Source organism: Fusarium falciforme, chromosome 5 (assembly GCF_026873545.1).
Source record: "Fusarium falciforme chromosome 5, complete sequence".
Lineage (NCBI taxonomy): Eukaryota > Fungi > Ascomycota > Sordariomycetes > Hypocreales > Nectriaceae > Fusarium > Fusarium falciforme.
In genome coordinates, this window is record NC_070548.1 from 2,300,959 (window position 1) to 2,323,584 (window position 22,626).

Here is a 22,626-nt window from a genome sequence, read left to right on the forward strand (position 1 = left end):
TCTGTTGCGAGGAACTCTAGCTCTTACACTTCCGGGCTGAGCGCCGCCTGCTCTTTCCCTCCGTAGGTACAGTAGCTAGCTAGTCAGGTTAGGCAAGTAGCTAGGGCTGGCTGCTTCCTTCCTTGATCATCTTCTGGAACTTGCCGTTGGATGATGATGCTGGTTGGCAGGTGGTCCTTACCCCCTGCTCTCCGCTTAATCATTCAGAGTCCCAAGCTTTCATCCATACCAATTTTCGTCTCCCCGCCAAATGGAACGTCACTTACAGACAACACCAACGACATCAAGACATGATGTACCTTGCTGTTCATCTATCTGTCTGTCTGTCCCTGTACTCACAGATACGAACGAATCTCACATGTGCCTGCGCTCGTGCCAAACGGTCGACGCTCATTTCCTGCAGGAACCAACGGCCTTGAATCCTCCTCACCCTGGAGGTCTCACTTCAAGGCTCAAGGCCCAGGGCAGCCCTCCTTCACCTGCCTGACGTGTAACGACGGCCCTAGACAGGATTACACAGACAGCACACACCTTCCGCCCCGTTCTCAGCCACCTGAGCCGTTTGCACGACAAGGCAGAGGCTAAATCCAGCTCAAGCACGCGCATGAATTATCCTTGCGCGCCACCGCCTGTTGCTGCCGCTGACTCGGCTGAAACTTGCCTAGCCTCGCCCTTGGCTGGGACCCAGGAACCTGCTCAACCATTGAGCCTCTCCCACAAGCCGAACCTTTGCTATCTCTACCATGACATCCCTGACACCTCTCCGGCGGCATCGTCCTGGATCCTGGCCTGCGACACCTCGCGCATGAGGCGTGGGGCATGCTATCCCGACCCGGTGCAGCTTGCGACCCCCCGTCATTCCCATTTTCAACACCATTGGCATTGTTTGCCAACGTCGAGCCTAGTTTCGTGCTCCATACTTCGTACTTCGTCCATACCTACCTGCGATGCGGTCCACATCGATGAGGCCCACGGTTGTCTTCGAGTCTCTCAGCCTGGCCCAATCAGCCCTAGTTCTCCAGTCCGGCTGGCTAATCGACGCCATGGTGATGGGCACTTACCAAGAACACTTCTTTGGCCTAGTTGTCACCTGAAGCTTCGACCAGCCGGAAGAAGCCCACACTGCGGTGTGCAATGTAACGCGATCGAGTTACGGAAATTAAGTCAACCGGCATCATCCCATCACCTTATTTGTCCCCCAGATCTATGACAGCCGCCCTAGGCGTTGCGGCTTTCTGCTACTGGTCCCAGACAGGCAATGCCTTCGCCCGGCCTGCCAGACCGGTGTGTGGGAGGCGTGGCTGTTTGCACAGCTCCATTGCTATTCTTGGCGTTTTCAACACAATTCAACCATTACCTCGAATGCCATGCTTAGATGGGCCGCTTCAACTTGGTCAGAACTGTCTTCATCATCATGCCATGAGGAGACGGTAGCTGAGCGGGTAATGCGCCTACGCTTGCCGGAGTCATGGCATAGGACGCGGCAGCCGATCACATCAAGACAATGGCCGAAAGCCTGGCCGCCGCGGCCGACGGCTGCGCGGAGCGGCTGCCCATGCTCTGCCGTGCAGCTTCCCGCTACCGCGTCTTCATTAACCTAGATGATCCGCCGGGTCGCAAGATGCCACCAAGAGCCATCCCCAACGCCCAGTCTCGGTATCTCCCGACCAGCTGTCGACTAGTACATGGGCGTCCTCTACAGCGGGCACCCAGGCCTGTCTGTGATGTTGCAGCGGTCGTGTGCCTGTCAGTCCTTTCTTCTGGTGACATGGATTGCATCCCCAGACTCCGGCCCTGTGGCACACAACCACTTTTAGAACACTTTGAGGCACCCAGGACCCCTGGGAAAAGTTTCACGCATCAGAGCACGTATCGGCTTGCAGGTGGATAGGCGGCTGCGCCTCTCGGTGACCCTCTCCGAGTGCAGCAGCTTTGGAAAAGGGGTGCTGTCGCTGCGCTGATGTGGGATATCCATCTTTTGATTCCTTCAGCCCAATAGCCCGCCCGGCTTGGGTGTGGCCCTGGCCGAGTTGGCCCTTCCCTCGTTTTGACTCCTTGACCCTGTCCGGACAATTTATTCCCTTGTGGAGATCATGGTTCGGACGGGGCTTTCAACGCCATGATCTACGACCCGTCATGCTTAACCAACAAGGGTGCTCCGTCACTCGAAACTGCCGGCAAAACAATAGGTAGTCAATCTTGGGTGGCCCTCGCTTGGCTCGGCTGCTTCTTGAGTTCTCCATTGCGGTCTTTCCTTAGCGCCACGATACTAGGGCTGTCCCGGCGCTGTCTTACCTAGTAGGGCGAGTCGACCCATGGCTCAACGGCTGCCCGAGAGCACGCTGAAGAAGCTGACCAGATGGCCCCAGAATGGCATTCCTCTGGCCATCGACACTTTATGCACTGCGGCGCCGTGTCTGTGCTACCGGGACAGGACCGACTGCCGCAGTCTTAGTCTGGCCCGTTACAATGATGATGCTGGTTCCCGCTGCAGGCCAACGCTTTGGTCTTCCTGACCCCTACATCCCAGGATTGCGATCGCGACTTTTCCTCTTGCTGAAAACACAGGCCCTAGGCAGTCTAGCTTTTTCCATACGTCTTGTGGAAGACCCTGATCCTGGGCGATTCCTTGTCTTCTTGATCCACACCCATTCAGCCCTCTGTTCTCGACCCCCCCCCAACCCCAACCCCAAACGACTACCGTCTTCGAACCCTACCGACCACTTCATGCGTTGTCCATCTAGTCATAGCGTCTGGCGACTTGCCTTCCTGTCGTGGCAGATTCGTCTCATCTCTTTCTTTTTTCTTCCTGAACCAAAGCCGTTGAATGTTGCTCGCTTCTGTATCCGCAACTCATCTCTGGGCTTCTTCCCTGTCAGACTCCGTCTTTAATTAAAGTCGATATCTTCGAGACGGAACGGCTCCGACGATCTAGAGCTTCGGGGACCATATCCAACACGTACGGAGCTGAAAGTCCCTGGCCCTTGAACAGATCGACAGCCGACTTCTTCGATTCAAGCGGGTCAGATTCTATTTATCTGACGCTCCTGCCGCCTTTACCATCCTTCACTCCCGCATCGAAATACGAAAGAGACCCGTCTGCCAAGTTTCACATTGTCCAGCGACGAGCCAGCATCCCAGTCTCGAGGACAGCATACAAGAACGGACGACCCCCTTGGAGCTCTTCAGATCGAATCCCCAAGCATCCATCGATCTCTATTCCTCTCCGTCCGATCAGCCTCCCGGTTCAATGGAGTGCTTGTTAACCTAATCAATAATTACCCCGGGACGAGATCGAACCGTTTTTAGCACGCTTCAGCTATTATCATGAGACAATAATCGTTTGTACCATCTCACCACTATCCCTTACGACGGAACCAGACCTCGCTCGACACTACAGTCATCTTGTCGACTTCTTGTGTCAGTTACGTTCCTAATCAACTGGAAACAGCACCCACGCCTAACACCCCCAGAATCTCACAACTCTATCTTAATCCATTATTCTTTAAACATACTTCGACATCGTCTTCAGCCATGAAGATCGAATCGATCCTCAACCAGTCCACGGGGCTAGGGCCTGGAGCGGACAGCAAAGGGGACAGAACATCGCCATCTGGTCCGAAGAATGGCCCAGAGGGGCCTTACTTCTCGCTGCCAACTCCTTCCCCAGAATGTGCACCCTCTAAAACAGCCAGTGGACAGCCAGACAGTCGAACCCGGACTCCCTGGGATGCAGGCGGCTACTCTCTACCCAGAGAACCCAGCTCAAACACTTCCTCGCGATCGTCCTTCGCTTTTCTCTCACCGAGAGACCATAGGGACACTGTGAGACCTACTGATGCATCAAATGATTCCAATTATCACTCCCGACGGATGTCTGTGGAAACGTCAACAACTGCAGTGTCTCCCGGCGTCGCAACGCCTTACTCTTTACCAGTTCGGTACGCAGCAACTTCCCATCGATACTATTACCACACATTATGGAATCTGATATGATGTTACTCAGGATGCATTCCATTCCAGATGTTCAGCAGGATTCATGGACTTCAACGCAGTAGGTTCCATGTCCTTCATTTAGGCCAGTCTTGGCCGAAGTCCCTCGTTGTATTTCGTAGTCTTGTCTGACAGATCGACCATCACAGTGAAGTCCGCCCTTCACATCACGCAAGAAGGTCAGTATCTTTCCTTCTCTTTTTAGTACCTGCGATCTCAATAATCTTGGGCCTTTCCTCTCGTCCCCCTCTATTTAACCTTTTAAGTCCTGCCCTTCTTTGAGCTTCCGTATGCTAATGCTGGTAAAGATCCAGTGTTTGGACCGATTACAGCGTAACCCCTGGTACAGGAAACCACAAGGTCTCGGATAGTCGTAGCAGCTTCTCGTCTTGCTGTTCATCGACCTTCTCCGCTGGGCACTCGAGGATCTCTTCTATCTCAACCATCAATGGGAGCCACCACTTGGGCTCTGGAATCGCCGACTTGGAGGCTAAACTGGAACGTCTCCCGAGACTGACAGCACCTCCGCCACCAGCCGCCCCTACACCTTCTCCCAAGCCAGAAGCCCAGTTGCCCCGAGCTGTTGGAGCAACTTCCGCTGGGACAATATCCTCCAGCAGCCCATCTGACTCACTCTTGGAGGCTCGGATGATGAAGCGTAGGCGTGGCCATTTATCTCAAGACCAAAGGTGAGTTGTTTTCTCGCTGTTTTTCAGAATCGTGCGACCACACCGCCCCCCTTATCCCATCTCAAACAACCCAGCTATGAGGGGCCCGTCCGATGTTATGCTCCGTGAATAGGCAGGAGAGGCATTTTTTCGCGTCGAAGGTACGGGAATTCCATATCAGTGGTCTCGACCGTCCGCTGGCCCTCACATGCCGCTATTGACGTCAGTGAATCGCGAATGGGGCTATTTTCTATTGCCACGAGAACAATAGCTGCCTGCTGCAGCGCTGCCGTAAAGGGCTGGCAGTTGGGGTTGTCAAAGCTGCATGGCTAGAAAGGGAACTCTCGTCTGTGCATCACTGCCACAAGCCGTCCTCGGAAAACCGAAGGCTGTTTATCACCCCCTGATGACTGCCACCGTCCTCTATTGTGAAACCCTTTTGAGCAAACGTCTTCCTCACCAAACAGAACTCAGTTGCTCTGCTGTTTGCCCTTTTCAAACCCTCTCATTGGCGCTCCGTCTGCTCTCGATCCTCCACCATAAATCGAGTCCTCGAGCACATGCTGACTTCTTTCCTCCAGCAACTTCAAGCCCAGAGACCACTTCTTGCATTCTTTGGACCGCGTCCATAAGCGTACCATATCTGCACCCAACCCCCCTCAAAGCTCTGCTTCAGCTTTCACCCGCATCCCTACGACTTTGCCGTCGCTCGCAACCGGGCATTTCGAGGCAACATTATCGCCATCGCCTCGCCTCAGCATCGCCCATCAACGTGCAGGTTCTGAACACAATCAGTGGTGCCGCCTAGAAGAGATCTCGCCAGCTGCTAGTATGGCCACGAGGTCTCCTTCACGTGAGATTCACGATAACGAGAGAGCCATGTCCGCCAACGACATTCAAGGTGCGTGCTCTCCCACTTCTGTGTTCTCGAGACTCGACTAACTCCGTCAAGCTGCTTCTCGCGGCGCTATGCCTCAAGCTGGCCCCAACGATCGCGTCCTCACGGCTTGCCGCCGCTTCAGAAAGGTGGAGGTGAACAAGCCTCTCGAAGGAGGCGATATTTGCATGGCAGTCGAGAACTGTACCACAGGTTCCGTCCCACGAAAGGTCATTTCCCATCTTTTTGGTCGCAACAAGGTCTGCACTCGCCGCATCCCTGAACGGGTCTGGGTTTGCATGTGCCGCAAGCATTACCAGCGAATGCGGTATCGAAAGGGTGCAGACTTCAGCGTGACGCAGATCGGGATGGTCTATGAGCAGATTGTTCGCATGATCTTCTGGAGCCGAGGTTTGGAAAGCGCCAACAGAGTCAACCAAGAGGCCATTACCATTCGATCCTGGACATTTTCAATCCGCAAGCGGGAGCTTAAGCGTCTCGTTGACACCAACGGGCGGGACCTTGTTCCTCGATGGATTGTTCAGAGCCTCGGAGATGGAAAGACTCATGACGAGATCCTCGATATTGTCGAACGTCTACACCATGAAATTCAACAAGGTATCCTGAAGGATGTCCCCCCTGTCGAGTTTCTTCCCGAAGTTGTCGACGCCTACACCAATGTTCCTGCCCAGCTCTCCACTCACATCAACCGCGAGAGTTCCAATGAGGTTGACGTGTCAGCCATCAACCGGTCTGGCCGCCTGGGGCAGCTTGGAGAGGCTACAGAGTCTCCCATCTCTTTTGTCAAGGACTCTTCACCCCTCGAACCCGTCCAAGAGGAAGGGTCCATGAGCGAGCGCAGCAGCGAGGCCTTTTCTTCGCCCACTCCCCCCGCAACTTTTGACGATCGCCAGTACGGGCTTAGGCCTGGCCATCACAACCAGCAGCAGGCCGACGATGCACACAGCCACACGGCCAACTACGCGTTCGGAGCCAGATCCCCCCTTGTCGACCCTGGCATGACTGCGTTCGCCGATAGACGCGGTAGCGTCCCCTATTATGACAGTCAGAACCCAACACAACCCTCACTGAATCACTTCGGTATTAATTATCAACTGCAGGCTCCAGCGAGCGATCCCCGAGGATCACACGATAGCATGTTTCATGCTCCGGGCACCTATACAGGTGGCGGCCAACGTGGCCCAACTGATTTTGTGCTGATTGATAGACCCTCCAGCTATTTGAACACTTCGGAAATAATGCCACAGGGAGGCTACGAGATGCATCCCGAAAGCTACGGTAACCTTGGCACTCGTGAAGCCCATGGCCTGTATGGTACACCAGGTGAATACCAGACCCCGCCTATCTACTTCAACCACCCTCAGCGAGTTGCCCCGGCACGGGCTCAAGAGGATGAACGGTACTACCGTGAGCCATTACCCCCCCGCTCTCGGGTAAGCGCGGTAGATCAGGATGCTTTGCTGCTCTTGTCGATTTCCGAAGAGCCGTCGACTGCTTACCAGCAGCCTCTTGAGGCTCAGGATCTTGCCTGGTACCATGGCGAAGCTGGATCGAACGTCAGCGCCGGCCGCACCGTGAACCAGGCTCCGTGGCAGTCTGCGGCCCACGGCTATGAGGATGGGTCTCCCAGCTTGCGTCAACGCTCGGGACATTACTCGCCTGGCCGAGAGGCGACTGTCTCTCACAGCCCTGGTTGCCATCTTAAGCATCGTGGCATGGCCGGATTTGACGACAACCATTCCCGCGGCCATCATTCTGGCTACCAGCCAGACGAACCGATTGGCGACAATGAGTAATACTACATTTGATATGGCACCCGGAAACTCGGCAAGAGAGCATTTTGAACAGCATCTCGACCACGACTTGGCACGGGATTTCACGGCATGCTGCTTTGTTCTCGCTGCAGCCGGTTGCCGGCATGGCTTACGACAGGGAACTGGTTTTTTCTCTGCACTTCGGCCACCTAGAGACTTTGATTTCTAAGAATTGTATGATTAAGGGGAAACGGTTTTCATTCAGCACTCGCGCGGTCTCTGTCAGGGGTCCGGTTTCTGCATTTCGGCTTTGTGTATTCGACTCACTTCAGCGCATGAATGACGGTCAATGAATTAATGGATGGTTACAATGGAACAACGGAAAGGCTGTAAAGGAAGGGACTGGTATGGATGGTAATGGAGTTGAGGGGGTCTCTGGAATTCGCATGGTAGTTCGTCCCTGAACTTGCAGGGGCTTCCGATGATGGAGAGGATCAGGGACAATACCAATTGCTATGGGGGCGAGGTAGAGGTAGAGCTTCGGTTAGGATTGATAGTCGGGTTCTCAGCGCCTGAAAGGTCAAAAGTGTGCAACTGAATTATCTTGGTGTCAGCGGTCGATAACTACCTAGGTACATGTTGCCTTCTAGTGTGATGTCCCCGGGGCCTGGCCAAGCGGCCCTTTACTTGGTTCACTCTCCCCTGAACATGATAACGCCACCATCCCAATCTTTCAATTCTCCAACATTGGCCCTCGCAACTTCGACATAGCCGAAACGGGAGTAAAAATCATCCAGGCCACGCAAGCCCACGAGCCAGGTGGCGACGCCGGCACGGTCGGCCTCTTGCAGGCCGGCACGGAGCAGCAGGGAACCATAGCCACTGCCCTGCAATTCGGGCGAAACACCCAGACTGGAGAGATACCAGGCGGAGCGACGGCGAGGAGAGTGCAGAATGGTGGGCTCAAGGGTGGCGAAGACACGGTCGTAGATGGTGACACGGTGATGGTCGAGCCCGGGGATTGGAGCAATGTACGACTGAAGGTTGAGCAGAGACTGCATGAAGGGAGCAAGCCATGCGTCTTTGTGGAGTTGAGTTAGCGGTGTTTAAGTCAATGAGTGGGAGGAGAAGTGGCGATACATACAAGGAGATAGCCACCGCTCGCGAAAAGAAAGGGATTCAGTTGGGCGGTGCCACCAGGAAAAACCCACAGGCCTGACCTTTCCTTTCCCGTCGGAAGCATCGAGTATGGTGAGGACATACTCGGGCGTCCAGTAGCGCATCCAGAAGCGGCGGGAGATCCAGGTGTGGAAGGCGGTCGGGTCGACGGCACGGTCGGGAAACATGTAGTCGAGAAGGGCCTCGTTTGCAAAGCTCTGGGTGTAGAGCACGGCGGCGTCATCGACGTCGGAGAATGTTCCGGGGCGGATACAGTACGTTGAGGGCATCTTGGCGGGTGGAGTTGGTGATGGTCTGAGGCGTCGATTTATGGTGTTGAGGGGTTGGGGCAGCGCTTGGCCAAGAGCTCACGAGGCGTTGTTTCTGTATAATATCCTCGAGGGCGGTTTTGGAGGAAGTAGATGAGTCTTTGCGCGCACAAACCACCAAGCCGAGTTTGTTTTGCGAGATGCGTGTTATGAGTTGATCAGTTCCTAGGTGTGAGATCAATAATCATATTATGCATGGAAACGCGTGCAATTGCAAAGATGAGGCGTCCGTCACGCTAACAAGCTGGTCTTTGGAATGGATGTCAGAAAGCTTGAGTTCAATCAATTGGCTTCTAGACCATCAATTGAGTTGCGGGAAGGCGTCTTCTCTTTTCTATGGATGGATTTAGAATACAAAAAAAGAGTGCGGTTGGTTTGGTTGGTTGATGATGGTGATTGGCCTCCACTGTCACCTGCCAGAATTGGATGGGATTCTCACCGGGTGAGTCAACGGTGTGAGATGCATATTGTAGGAAGGGAATATACACAAGTTCTTTGAAGTGGAAGAATGGGAGATACTCAATTCAAACAATTGAAAGTTGTCGATGATTGAGGACAACTATCCTCTTGACTCGAAGTCCAAGTTTCAGCTGCTAATCATGGAGTTTCATCGTTGTTACGTACCATTGAGACTCAGCCGCAATGGTTACACAGCCATCGAGATAGAGCCTCCTGCAACTCAACTCAGCCCAATTGGCCAATGGATAAAAATAGAGGGAGCTTGCATTTTACGAGACAGTAGCTTGACGTTTCCAAGGAACTTACCGTCAGTTGATCCCGTATCTTGAAGTCTTTGTCATGTCGCTTCCATCAAGTGGAGATAATTGAGTCAAAAAAACGAGGTTTCCCGCATCTCGGCTCGTAAAAAAACGGCCCGGATGCCAAGATCATGGGGTCTATCGTGGTAGGAATCCTTGTGGCTGAGAAAAGAAGCGAGGGTTTTCGTTTGGTGGAATAGGTACGTGATGCGCTAATAAGGAAAAAGAGTGATTTTTTTTTTTTTTTTTTGTTTGAATGAAATCAAGTTTGGCTCGTACTCGTTCCTGAAAAAAGACGCCAACACACTCGATGGAACCGAGAAATTGAAGCAAGGTCGGAACCCGACTATGCATTGATCGTCGCTATTTGATTAAGGAACAATGAGGTCGTCTCATGCGTGCAGTAGCCAGTGATGAGTGGGCTAATATCTGCTTTCGCTTGCTTCCCCCGAAAGAGCGGACGCCTTCCATGATGCAAGCATGCCATAAGCACCCGACGACCTGGTAAGAATTAGAAGGTTCTGACAAGAAACAGGCGAAACCTGGGGAAGACGTGGGAATAACATCGTCATGTTTGAGGATGCTTGATAAGTGCTTTGAAAATGAACGTGTCGAGATGCAGATCACCGTTACAGTCACAGATCGCGATCGCCGTGGCCGTGGGTGGTTTATCTTGTCATCAGCTTGTCAGTCGCCCTGGCCGGGATACATGGTGCTTAGGCATGATTATCCATCACGCTTCTGGGCTCACACTCACATTCGCTACGCGTATCCATCTGCCATAGGGCCAGTCCCACTTGAGTGGTTTGCATCCACCCATGGCCTCACTGGGCTGAGAGGCCGTCACCTCAATGGCCAACCCAGGCCTCTCCACCCTCCAAACCCAACCCCCGGGGAATGTTAGATCGATGGATGGGGAAAACGCAATCCATTTGCTGGAAAAGGGAAAAAAAGGAATCAGGGAGAACGAGGGAGGAGGAGCCGGAACCTTGCTTGGCTCGGACCGCGTGTGCGTGCTCTTGCAGCTCAGCGTAGCGGGTGGTCCATCAAATCCATGGATTGCAACCCGACTCTTCTACATACAGTACTAGCTATCCGTATTCCTGGGTTTATGGCTGCAAGTGCTTAATCCTGTCGGATGATGCCATGCTTATACCGCTCTAACTAATCGGCTCTAGCTATCGCGACAGAGCTGCCATCATCATCAATCAGGCTGGATTCGACCACCGTTCTAGCTCGTTTTGGGTAATATCTTTTTTTTTTCCACCTCATCTCGTGGCCTGCCTTCCTTCCTTTCTGAGCCTGCTGCGCATCTCCCCATACTCTTTCCCTTTCCTACCTAATCGCCGCACACTAAGTACCTTTGGTACGGCATGCAGTGGCAGCCTTCCCTCTCCGCTTACCTACTAACTGACCTAGGTACCTATCCTGCAATTAATTTTCCCTCTGTTTTGCAATTTTCCCTTTTTTTTCTTCTTTTTATCCCTCTCCCCCTTCCAACTTATTCCATATTCTTCCTAGCCTGACCTCTATTTTTTATTCCACCCCTGCCCATCTCCTTCTCCTGCTATCTGTCGTCACGAATTCCTTCTTTCACTCTCCAAAAACTGTTTACCTCATCCTTCCAAATCCACACTCAGCCTCGACTTGTGATCGACCGTCAGCAGCTGACTAACCCATTAGACGTCATTCCCGTCCCTGTCAATCACTTCCCCGGGACCCGGCCTGGCCTGGCCTGGTCTGGCCTCCACTACGGAGTACCGTCCTGGCAGCTGGAGCCCTGGGCGTCCATCTCCCGGGCTGGCATCCCATCTGCAGCGGACGGGGAATCTCCATCGCGGTGCCAGGCCCTGGGGTCCCGTCCTCGACGATATCGACAGACGGCATCTTGGGGACCGGCCTTCCTTGATTTGCCTCATCCCTCAGACTCCCGTCGAGATATTTCAAATAGCCCTCGCCTCCCCCGTCCCCATGGCTTCCCTTCTCGTGTTCACCACTCATCCACTCATCCATCCATCTATCGATTCCAAATCTTCTGTACTCACAATATATATATATCACCGCTGATTATACATATTGCCACCTTATATCTCATCAACTGCCTCCTTGTCTGACATAATCCTGCCGCCCTGTCAGACCCCGTCAGCACTTACACCCAGCCAAGTCCAGGTACTTTACCTCCATACCAAAGAACCATATCTATACCCGCCTACACGGGTCACTCATCCTTCACCACGGATCGAAAAACGAGAAACATCATGTCTCGCTCCGTGTCTTCTTCACGGGGCTCCGAATCTCCAATGGAGCCCGAACGTGCTCATCGAGCCTGTGAAAAGTGCACTCGCACCAAAAAGAAGTGCGACAAGGCATTACCTGCATGCTCCCGTTGTACCAGGTGCGTAGACCTGTCCTGTTCCGCTCAATTCTCCTCTGCTGTACTCTCTCTCACTTCTGGAATCCCGTACTGACCCGACCCATTCAATAGGCTCACCACCACGTGCTCCTATGATTTCATCTACACGGCACCGACAACCGCCGTCGTAGACCCGGGTTATCTCCTGGGATCCAAGGATACCTACGGCCCTGGTGTCTTTGACCCGGCCTTTGATGTATCTAGCACTATGATCATGTCACTTCTGTCCTCGCGCAACATTGCTTGGCGCGAGGCCACTGAGCGTTACTTTCAGACCATGAACCCCTGGCTCTCTGTCGTCCACCCGGAGCTCTTCGCTTTGCGCGCTGATGCCATTGGTTCCGGCTCCGGCTCCGGGGCTGGCCCGAGCTCCAACGCCGATGCGGGACCCCGGGACCCGGCCGTCGCCCTCCTCATTGTCTGCATGCAGCTCGTCTCTCAGTACGACGACGAGGCCGCTGCTGCCAGTACCAGCGTCAATGAAGGCAAGGATATGATGGAGATGCCTGCCTACCGTGCCGCAAAGCGCGTCCTCAGCGTCCTGCGTGGCCTTTCTGCTCCTAGCATCGAGCTTGTCCAGTGCACCATCCTGCTCGCCCTTTTCGAGTTTGGTCACGGCGACGTGCTGCGAGCCTATGTCACCATCGGCGATGCAAACACCATGGCTCTTGCCTTGCGCATCAGCCCCGGAAAGTATATCGAGGCCGAGCAGGACGCCCATGTCCCCTACGATGAGGAGGAGCGTCGCTGCGTTTACTGGAGCCTCCTCGTTCTCGACCGTCTCATCCACGTCGACTGCTCCCTCACCCGCATGCCGCTTCAGGTGCCCTCTCCGGCCGCTGATGATCTTCTCCCGACGACCAACCTTGTCTGGAACAATCAAAGCCAGCAGCCCGCTCGCGTCATTCAGCGCCACCCCGCGAATGTTGCGCCCTCAGTGCCCCTGGGCCCCTTCCAGAGGAATTGCCAGTGCGCCATGCTCTATTCCAAGGCCTTCTCCCCCAGTCAGCCGGGTGCCGCTGATGCCCTGCTCGACGACTTCGTTGAGCTTGACATCTCAACTCGTGCCCTCGTCGAGGCCATGGTCATGCAGCAATCTCGCTGGGGAGACTTTTATGAGTGCTTTGCGACCTGTACTTGGTAAGCTTGTTCACTTACCCCTGAAGTCGCCTGCCTCAGACCGACGATGGCTTCCTCGTCCTCGCCACATCACACTAACAAAACCCTCTTTCCACTGAAAAGCCTCCTCCTCTTCCTTTATTGTCGTCAGCTGCGTGCCGCCAACACCATGTCCGCCGCCACCCCCTTTTCTCCTTCTGCGGCCGCAGACGACATCGCCCCTAAGGCCATCGCTGGCCTCAACTTCACCATCCGTATCATTGCCGACACTACGACCGATCTCAACGACCAGCTCGCCCGCCGCCCGCACCTCCTAGGCCCCTGTTCTCCTGTCACTCCTTACTCAGCTTTCCACTGCCTCATGGTCCTCAGCCACTTTGAGCATCTCATCCCGGAGGCTGACACCAGGTTCCACAACATCTATTCGTCGTTGCACTTTTTTGCCAAGAGATGGGGCGTTGCAGGTGAGAACTAGCTACTTATCAGTAACGTGAAGATCAGCATCTAACCATGTTATTTAGGGCAACTTGTCAGAAAGGTTGAGCTCTTCCTCGCAGAAGCCGATGGCGCTCAGTGGTGCTTCCTGAATGAGTGAGTTACAGCCTCGAGATGAACTACATCTATATCCATCCATATGCTAAATTGATAATAGCTGAACGGACGCACATCACGGTCTTTCGCTCTCTCCCTTCATGCTTGCGCGGTTCACTGTTGCACAAGTTACCAAGAGAATGGGCACGCAAATCGCTGATATTCAACAACTCAACTAAAGCTACGCCCTGAGGCTCATCATCGCTCCGCTAGCCGCTCAACCACCGCGAGGTTTCATCACAGTCTATTCTCCGCCATCAAATCTCGTCCAACACAAAACAAAAGCGATGCATCAGCCAAAACAACAACGCTCGTATCATCAACAACCCATGCATGCTGCTTTTGCACAATCCGTTCAGAACTCGAACGGATCAACAACAACCACGCTTTCCACGTGGCATGCGCTCAACGCCAAACACCAACTCAATGAGTCCACATAAGTATATAAATCATGGTGCAGTCTTCTAGCACCGGTATCAACAACGGACGAGAAAAGAGAAATAAGGTTATGCCGCAACGTCAGCACGACGTCAGGGGGCGTTCCCCACGACAAGAATCAGCAGGATGCCATTGAGGAGACAGGCTGAGATAAAAGCGACCCAGACCAGCAGCTGATAAGGGAGTGATAGCGGGTCACGTCGATAAAGTGTCATACCCAGAGCGCTGCACGCAGAGAACAGGCTGGCAACCACACCAACAGTGACGCCAGCATCAACCTCGACACGAAGCCTATGCCGGCCCGTGGAGATAAGGGTGCCGGCGATGAGGAGTAGGAGATAGGATACGGCGAAGGAGCAGACGGTGCCCCAGAACAAGGTCTTTTCGCGATATCTGCTCGCCTCCTGTTGACCGAGGCTGGGGAGGGCGTAGTGGGTAGCGTAACCAGCCGTAGGGAACCCGTCCGAGCTGGCGTATCCCCCTTCCTCGTCGGATTCGCTGCTGAAGGCGGTACTGGAGTACTGGTTCGGCGAGTGGTTGGCACCAAGGAGGGACTGTCGCTCTCCATGCCGGTTGGATTTGAACCAACCCTTGGCCTTTTCGAGGGGGCCCTTGAAGATATTGTGTAAATAGTCGAATCCCGGAAAGCTCGTATCGTCGTCTGGGTTAATATAAATTGCATATCCATCATCATCGCCTGCGCATTCGCTGCCATCGTCATATTCGTTCCAGTACTTGACCCGCTCTGGTATTTGGGGAGGCGGCAAGACATCAAATTCGGGGCGAGGCCGGCTAGACGGGCGTTCTGAAGGATAGGTGTTCGAGTCGTAAGAGGCCGCCAGCGAGTTGCGGCGATAGGATTGGGCCAAGGATTCAGGGGAGCTGGGCTCGCTCAGGACGGGGGCGGCGGCGTGAAGAGTGCATGTAATCTCGTCATAGCGCTGTTGGAGGGGAGAAAAGTCGCGGCGAGTAAAACTCTTGGGGTCCGAGAGGATATTCTCGTATAGGCGGGCGCCGAGGGTCGTAGAGCCGGTCCATTTCTTCAGCCAAGTCAGTACAAGTCAAACGAAGCATGGGGCGCAGTCGATGATGCCATACCTTGTACTTCTTGGTTATTTTGCGGAACGCGACAGTCTGGGCCTTGACGAAACGCTCCAGGGCCTGGATGTCGCCTCCGCAACGAAGCAGCTCCCGTTCGTACTTGGCAAATCTCCTCTGGTGCTTAATGGCCGAATCCTCCGTCATTTGGTCTTGGGGCTTGGAGGCCCATCGGTTGATGCTCTTGGCAAGGTGTTCTGGCGTTGGCTGTCAGCTTGGGGCATGTGATCGCGTGCCATTGAGACATGGCACAAGGTGGCAATTGGGCATACCTAACCGCCGGGAGATCTCGTCGGCCTTGCTGCAGACGAAAAGATGCAGGCGCTCATGCTGCCGACCAAGCTCCATGTACAATCCATCCTCGAATCGCGTCAGGGTCTCGTCCTTGTGGCCGGGGATGGCCATGGCGGTGGCCTGGTCGCGGGTCGTATGTACTTTGATCTCATGCTTGAGCGAGTTGTAGTCGAGGTTGTCTGATGGGAGAATTCGATGTTAGAAAATGAAGCACAGCAGGGCCGACATCGGGGACGTACGAAGACTCCATTCGGGAACGGATTCCCGCTCAAGATGCTGACCAAACTTCATGTTTGGACCAGTATAAGCCAAGAGGCGTCGGGGCCAATTGGGGTCGGTGTATTCGAATAAACGAATGGACGATCGAAATCGTCTCCCTCAAGCTACTCGCAATCGTTGCCCCCCAATCCAATCGCAGGAGGATGCGACGCGCTAGGGAGGTCGGAGAGGAGCTCGCAGAGGGAGAATCGAGTCGGGATCAGCGGGAGGAGCGAGCGGAAGGTCTGCTGCTCAACACCGGGCCAAACTGCGAGTGCTGGGGCGGCGCGAGGTTGCTTCTTATACTCTATATAGAAATAACGAGTCGTGAGCGGAATGGACGGTGGATGGAAAACAAGACAAGATCGGTAAAATAGGCTCTTGTTTCGAAGGTGAAAACAGGAGCACAAATAGAAAGCGGATTGGGTTGACAATTGGCTGGTTGGCGAGGAAAAAATGAGAGACCAGGCAGGGGATGAAAGGAACGAAGGCGTCCGAGTTCAACTGAGGCCCATGCGAAACTGGAAGGGAACTGGAAGAGAAGGGGAATGACGTACGTACCCGATTGCTTTCCCCTGCTCGGGTCGAGACACAGCCCACCTCGAGATTTATAGATTAAGGCCTGATCCTGACGATGGCGACTGGGTTGGATGGGATAGCCGGTAGGACGGCCGATGGGGCGCCGGGCAGGTCCCAAAAGCAACTTTTTAGGTGTCGTAAAGAGGCCGCCTCAGCAGGACCGGGGGAGAGGGAGTCTGTGCTTGTGGAGAGGGCCAGCTGAAGCCGGCTTGAATTGGTCAAAAACACAAGAGATCCCTGCGTGCGGGCGTTGTCTTGGCTTGTCTTGGCTTGTCTTGGCTTGTCTTGGCTGGCTTGGGGAGCTGCACAGATGGCGTCCCTTATCAACAACTGCTTGATCCGTCTGGGGATAGATGATAGAAAATGGATATGTATGTAGGTAGGAACTCAATCCTCTCCTCTGACAAGGATGGCTAGTTGCTGATATGGAGATACCGATCGATAGATGGATGCTCCAGACAAAGAAGCAAGTCCGGGGAAAGATAAGAGGCAGCGCAGAGACGGTCAAGATTCACCACACCAGATGGGGCGCCAGACACAGATTTGATGCTGTGGTATTGTCTCGGGAGATTTTACCGTTTCAGGCAGAATCTTGGTTTATCAGATAGTCGCGACACCAACGGCGATGCAACGCGTGTGATGCGATGAGATGAGATGCGGGCAGGCAAAAGAAGTCGAGACGGAATGAACCCTCGAGATTCCAAGCAAGCAAAAGCAGCGTCAACAGGACAAACGGTGTGTGGCGGAAAGGGTGTCTGAGTGTAGGTGGGCGTGTCTTTTAGATTGGCGATTGACACTCCTCCTGGTTCCAGAAACAAGAGTCAATCTCTCTGGCTTCAATCTTTGACAAGATGCTGCGTGAGGCTGATTGTCGTGACGGTCTCGACAAGAGGGCTTGAACCAAACAAGCTCGAGACGAAAAGGAAAAAATAAAAAGAGGCCGCGTGGGAAGGGAAGCTTTTCAAGTTATATCCGAACCAAGGCCCAGCCATTCAGTCATACACCATCCGCCTCTTTTCCTGTCTCGTCCAGGTCGACCACTCACCAGCTCGCGCTGGGCCTGCATCGGCTGCACCCACACCAAGAAAGAAACATGGTGGCCATGATGCACTGCTGCACCATGTGCATCCGCTAAAAGCAGCTTGCTTCCGCCACCCCGGTTAGCCTAGCCTGACACGCCTGGGCCTGGGCCTGGTCGGATGGGGCGGGTGGGCTCTGGAGAGGGCGAGAGTGTCAAGGGTCCCTTGGAAAGAATTGGTCTTGTGTGGTCTCTCTCGCGTAACATTGGACAATTGGAGACTCGGAGAGATCGTCGAGGATCCCGCTGTACGGTCGGTGCATGCCTGCGGCGTGCACAGCATGTAGACGTCTAGATCGTTCAATTGCGTTGAGCCTCGGTACAAGTGCAACCGCCTGCATCGGAAGGAGGTATGAGGTGTGTACAAGGGCTAGGATAAGGCCTGCTTGCTAGCAGATAGCAAGCATCTGCTCTCGACTGCGCTGAGCTCAACCAACTGGCTGAGCTCTAACTTGCGCTGGTGGTGAAACTGTAAATGCAACTCTCTCAAGGCGGGTTAGCGATCCGCTGGAAGAAGGGAACTCACTCGACCGCCTGCACCTGATGGGTAACTGGAGCGGGCTAGCCTGGCACCGGCCCAGCGCTAGATGACGCTCTACACTCTGCTGGGTCCAGATAATGCCCGGCGTCAAAGCTCCCTCGTGGTTGTCTTCAGCACAGTTATCTCGTGGGAGGGGGGACGAGTCGAACGTCGATGTCAAGGTTAAGCTTCGCCATTGGGACTTCTACCTTTAGTGGTTGATACTGCGGTGTAGGTAGGTACTTGAGAAATGGCTGATAAAAGGGAAGGAGTGACATGACATGGCTTCCACCCAAACAAGCCAGCCGAGCCAACTACCGTGCGCAGAAAACGCCCCTTCCACGATTGCACTTCATGGCTGGCTTACAACACTGGCAAGCACAAGCCCAGTACACACACCGATACGGGAAGGCGAGTCGGAGGGTGTGAGCTTGTTTCGATACGATGAGGGGTCAAGTGCCGATGCCCGGCCGAGTGATGTGTGGATGCTGTCATGTTCCGAGTCGAATGGAAAGAGCAATGTCGTGATTCCTTCCTCACTCATGCCATACTGCGCTGCAGTGTCGCAGCATCCAAAAGTTCATCAAGGGATCCACGCCGCTGGGTCTGGTCTCTGTCACAGACACTCGCATCCATCCGCTGCATCCAATGCTGTGTAACACAGGCAGGCCCTGGCATGACATGCCAGACCCATCAGTACACGGCCAAGCGCCTCAGCTGCACAGCACAACAGCAGAGCATGCATCATCGCTGTCCCGTCGCTAATTCGGTCGTTGAAGTTGACTCTTATCAACTGCAACCCTGTGGCTGGTTGCTTTTCGAACCGAGACAGAAAGGACCTGGTGCCTGAGCTTGAGCAAGCCAAACATACACACCTACAGTACATGGTACGCACACAGAAGGTTTTCGAAGCAACTAGCACCAACGGTTTACGCTCTGCAGCTCAGCTCATGGAAAACACCCCGACCCAGGCGAAGAGGGCCAGAGATGAGCAGCGAGACGTCCTGCAAGGAATGGCCCAGACCCTACATACGACTCACTGCCCCCCTCGAAAGCCGGCGACGGCTTCAGTAGATGCAAGTCAGTCTTCGGTATGACGAGCATCTCCGAACCTCCGGAGTCATCAGAGAGTGTCACGACTACAACCAAGTACGTAGCCCGCCCTTGGTCGGATCCGTTGTCATTGACAATAACCATGCCGTAACAAGCTCAAAACACTGGCAGTCGGTACACTCAAAACGGCTCCGTTGCAGACCAACGACCAGCCATCGTGGGAGAACCCAATCGAAGGGAGGAATTGAAGCCATCTCCAAGCCTTTGTCAGCAGCCAGCATCCACCAGCCAACCAGGGTCAGAGAGCTGGGCACACATGGCAACCTGTCCTATGAAGACCGCTTGCGAGTCCCGGCGCTACTCTCAAGCCTGACTATTCCGAGGCATCGGTTTGAAATTTTCAGCCTCCATCGTCGTCCCCTCTTCGTTCCTTTGCTTCGGCTCGACAAAAGTTGGCCCGGCCCCAGTCCGCAACATCCCCGAGATCCTAGACGAGAAGGGTCCAGATGGGTCCCACGGATGACGGGTATATGGACCCATGCCTCCATGGCTTCATGGGCTGGGGTTTACTTGGGGAGTCTGGGCAGCCCTCTCCGGCTACTTGCTCCGGATCAACCGAGTCCTTGCCATCATCGTACAGATTCAGAGTCCCATCGAGTGTCTTTAATCCCGGATTATGAGCTGTTCTCTGCTCATCACCCCAGCAAGAAGGCATCGATTGATTCTTGGTCTTCAGCCGTCGACCTGGCTCTGCATCTCGCTCTCCGTCATCTTGCTTATACCGGGGAATTTTAGCGTGTCAGGTCCTCCACTCCCCGTGGCTGCATGGGCCATGTGCTGGATTGACTGGCTCTGGGTCACCGAGCACCCAAGACAGGAAAGCTTGGCAGGGTCCCGCTCAATGCCCAGCCTGTGAGCAGCTAGGGGGTGACAGAGGCCCGAAGAGGTTTTCTCTGGTTTGTCGGTTGGAGGCGCTCCAGTGGAGTCCGGGTTAAACAAGAGAGTGAGCCCAATGAATCCACTCTCCGTCCCATCCACCAGCTTTTGAATCACAGCAACCAACGCCAGGAACCATGGCCCATGCCTCGCAGAGACGCCCTATGTCGAAAACTCTTACTGCTGCGTTGCTCCCCCGCTGCGGAGCCCCAGGGCGGAGTCTGAGATGACACTTATTCGTCTCGAGATGAGAGCGAAGACGCGTCGCCGCATGGATCGGTCCAGATGGCTTCAAGTTTAACCGCCAAAACAGCCAAGGATGGGTGGGCAACGACAACGGTTAGCCGATAAGCAAATACGGAGCGCACCCGAGAGACTAGATTATCTCGTGCCCCATCGTTTGCGGCTCCAACTGGCCCCAGAATCCACTTGACCATACCAACTTGAACCGCAAACCGTCGGACCGGCAACTAACTTTCAACTACACGCGCAAAGGGTCTTTTTTTCCCAAGTTCAAAGGGTCCTAGGGACCCCCTCGAGATGGGGACGGAAAATACGAAGTGGCAAGCTTTTCTCCTTCCAGTATCTGGACCTGACTACGGTACATGTCGTCGAAACGACTCGTCACAGACGATTGGTCGACCCATTGCGGTGGCTAACTATCTGTACGTAAATCTCGATGCGGATATGCCAAATTGGGATCTCGGTCTGGAAAACTGCATTTTGTCAGGCCTGCCCCTCATGCTCGTTAAGCCCTGCCTGTTCAGATGCCTGTCTTGAGGGCATCCCCGTCCTGTACCCAGATCCACAACACGCCCATCATCTCGCTGCAAAACTTGCTGGTCTCATCACGGTGCTCCAGAACCCTGGGATCGATTCCTTCCTCAGCCCTCTTCTGGGCTCCAGGTAGCTCGCCACCGTCGAGGCCCTCTCCTCCAGGGGCCGAAGACCGAAGGAAGTTGATGCAGGCCCACCGAGGACACAGTCTTGGTAAGATATCCGCTGCACAGACACGGATAGGTTCTGCAGGCGCCGACATGCCGTGCCGTCAACCACGGGCCGTGGGCTTGGCTCTAAGTTGCGAGAATACGCGTTCCAAATCCGGCAATCGGTCACGCACACACCTCTGCGAGATCGGCCTTTGCAACCGGGGCTGAACAGGGCTGGGACTGGGACTGGGCTCTATCTGCACTGCAGTCATTCGAACGGGGCGCGGCGGATAAAGCGGCCTGTAGTCGGTACTATAACTCGGCCTCGATGTGACAAGTAACGTTGTTGGCGGCCGGTAGAACAAGCTTCAACTCATGTGCGTCCGCTGGCAGAAACTCGAGAGGGCAGCGAACCAACACCCGGGGTCCTCAGCTGACCCATGCTACAACAGAACAAGCCTTTCTGGCTGTGTCACCCCTGACTCGAGGCTTGATACCCCTGTTCAAACGCCCTGCTCCCTAGCCTCCTAGCCCGTGCTGATCCCTCTGAGCCGGGCATCAGGTCACGCGACCACATGCATCGCTTCCATGTCTGTTGTAGCACAATCTCGGGCGATAGATACAACAGCCGCGGTCAGGACGAGAGGGGCCCTGGCAGATCATGACAGCCCCAGCTCGAGCTCGAGGCTCAGCATAAATTCTCCGTGATTCCCAAAGCAGCCTTGTGCAGATGAGGGAGCCACTACGTCCGATACTCTCCCGTCTTCCATGCAGCTCAACACGAGGTGTGAAACATGGCCATGTACCTCAGGCTCCTCGCAATGGAACCTTTTAATCAGGACAAGGTATAGTCTAATTGCCAATCAGAACTTTTGTTGAATCAAGCTTGATCAACAGCGGCCAACGAGACAAGGCTTCCTTTGTGACGACCCAGGTGTATCTGACACACGGGTCACCACCGAACCGTACTGAGACAAGGGGTAGCAGCACTGCCTCGTTCCCCATCTTTAATTTCCAACACAATTCCAGCCTATTCCTGCTGGTTTTCGACGCACTATCAGCATTGGTCGATTCGCATCCAACTTATCCTGGCTGCAGAGAACCTAGGCGTGCCTCGGCATTGGCCTAGGGTAACTGTTATCCGCGTACAGTCCAATATCACCTCAACTCGACTTTCTCTGGTGGATCTACATGTGTTCCCCTAGGGTCTCATCAGCGTGCGAGGTCAGTGTCGGGTAGCATTATCGATATGGTGCGTGCTGTGTCGCAACCCAGCAGTTCAAACATGCGCCTTCAGTGGCTGTAATGACGCGGCTTGTTGTGCAGCAGAGCCGTCACAGAGCGGGATAACATCACAATCCCTGCACATGATGAATCTGGATACAGGCCAAGTCCTCAAGTGCCCTGCCTTGACTTACCATTGACATGTTAAGACTTCCTATTTACTCCCTATACTTGCAACCCAAGATCTGTGTCTCTTCACTATACCGATTGCAGAGTGTCGCCCTACCCCATGAACCATGAACTATACTTCTTGCCGCTACTATTTTGACCAGGGAGGTCATCACAAGAAGTAAAAGAGGTCACATACGCAAGTTCCGTCATTGGGCACAGGACTAACCTGGGGCAAGCTAAATGGCTGGGTTGTGGCTACCCTAACACAAGATCAGCGACGGCTACTCGCATATGGCCCTGGTGTGGCTACCCACCTGCTTGAACACCACTGCCCGAGTCTGCATCTACAGATGACACTCCGAGATGG

At 54.3% G+C, this 22,626-nt stretch overlaps 4 protein-coding genes across 4 annotated transcripts; 2 read left to right on the top strand and 2 right to left on the bottom strand.

Annotated features, from left to right (window-relative positions):
• Window positions 1-5,492: 5,492 nt before the first annotated feature.
• On the top strand, window positions 5,493-7,355 carry NCS54_00692300 (Hypothetical protein; the record flags this gene model as incomplete). Its single annotated transcript, XM_053152364.1, has 2 exons — window positions 5,493-5,562; window positions 5,614-7,355. 2 exons carry the CDS (start codon window positions 5,493-5,495, stop codon window positions 7,353-7,355), a joined length of 1,812 nt encoding a protein of 603 aa, XP_053008339.1.
• A 650-nt stretch (window positions 7,356-8,005) lies between these two features.
• Window positions 8,006-8,761, bottom strand: NCS54_00692400 (N-acetyltransferase domain-containing protein; the record flags this gene model as incomplete). The annotated part of the gene is made up of 2 exons (XM_053152365.1): window positions 8,006-8,394; window positions 8,458-8,761. 2 exons carry the CDS (start codon window positions 8,759-8,761, stop codon window positions 8,006-8,008), a joined length of 693 nt encoding a protein of 230 aa, XP_053008340.1.
• Window positions 8,762-11,816: 3,055 nt separating this feature from the next.
• NCS54_00692500 (Zn(2)-C6 fungal-type domain-containing protein) lies at window positions 11,817-13,746 on the top strand (the record flags this gene model as incomplete). The annotated part of the gene is made up of 5 exons (XM_053152366.1): window positions 11,817-11,953; window positions 12,044-13,111; window positions 13,214-13,554; window positions 13,612-13,681; window positions 13,743-13,746. The coding sequence occupies 5 exons, from the start codon at window positions 11,817-11,819 to the stop codon at window positions 13,744-13,746; spliced, it is 1,620 nt and encodes a 539-aa protein (XP_053008341.1).
• Window positions 13,747-14,211: 465 nt separating this feature from the next.
• On the bottom strand, window positions 14,212-15,802 carry NCS54_00692600 (Hypothetical protein; the record flags this gene model as incomplete). The annotated part of the gene is made up of 4 exons (XM_053152367.1): window positions 14,212-15,159; window positions 15,218-15,414; window positions 15,490-15,690; window positions 15,751-15,802. The coding sequence occupies 4 exons, from the start codon at window positions 15,800-15,802 to the stop codon at window positions 14,212-14,214; spliced, it is 1,398 nt and encodes a 465-aa protein (XP_053008342.1).
• Window positions 15,803-22,626: the final 6,824 nt, after the last annotated feature.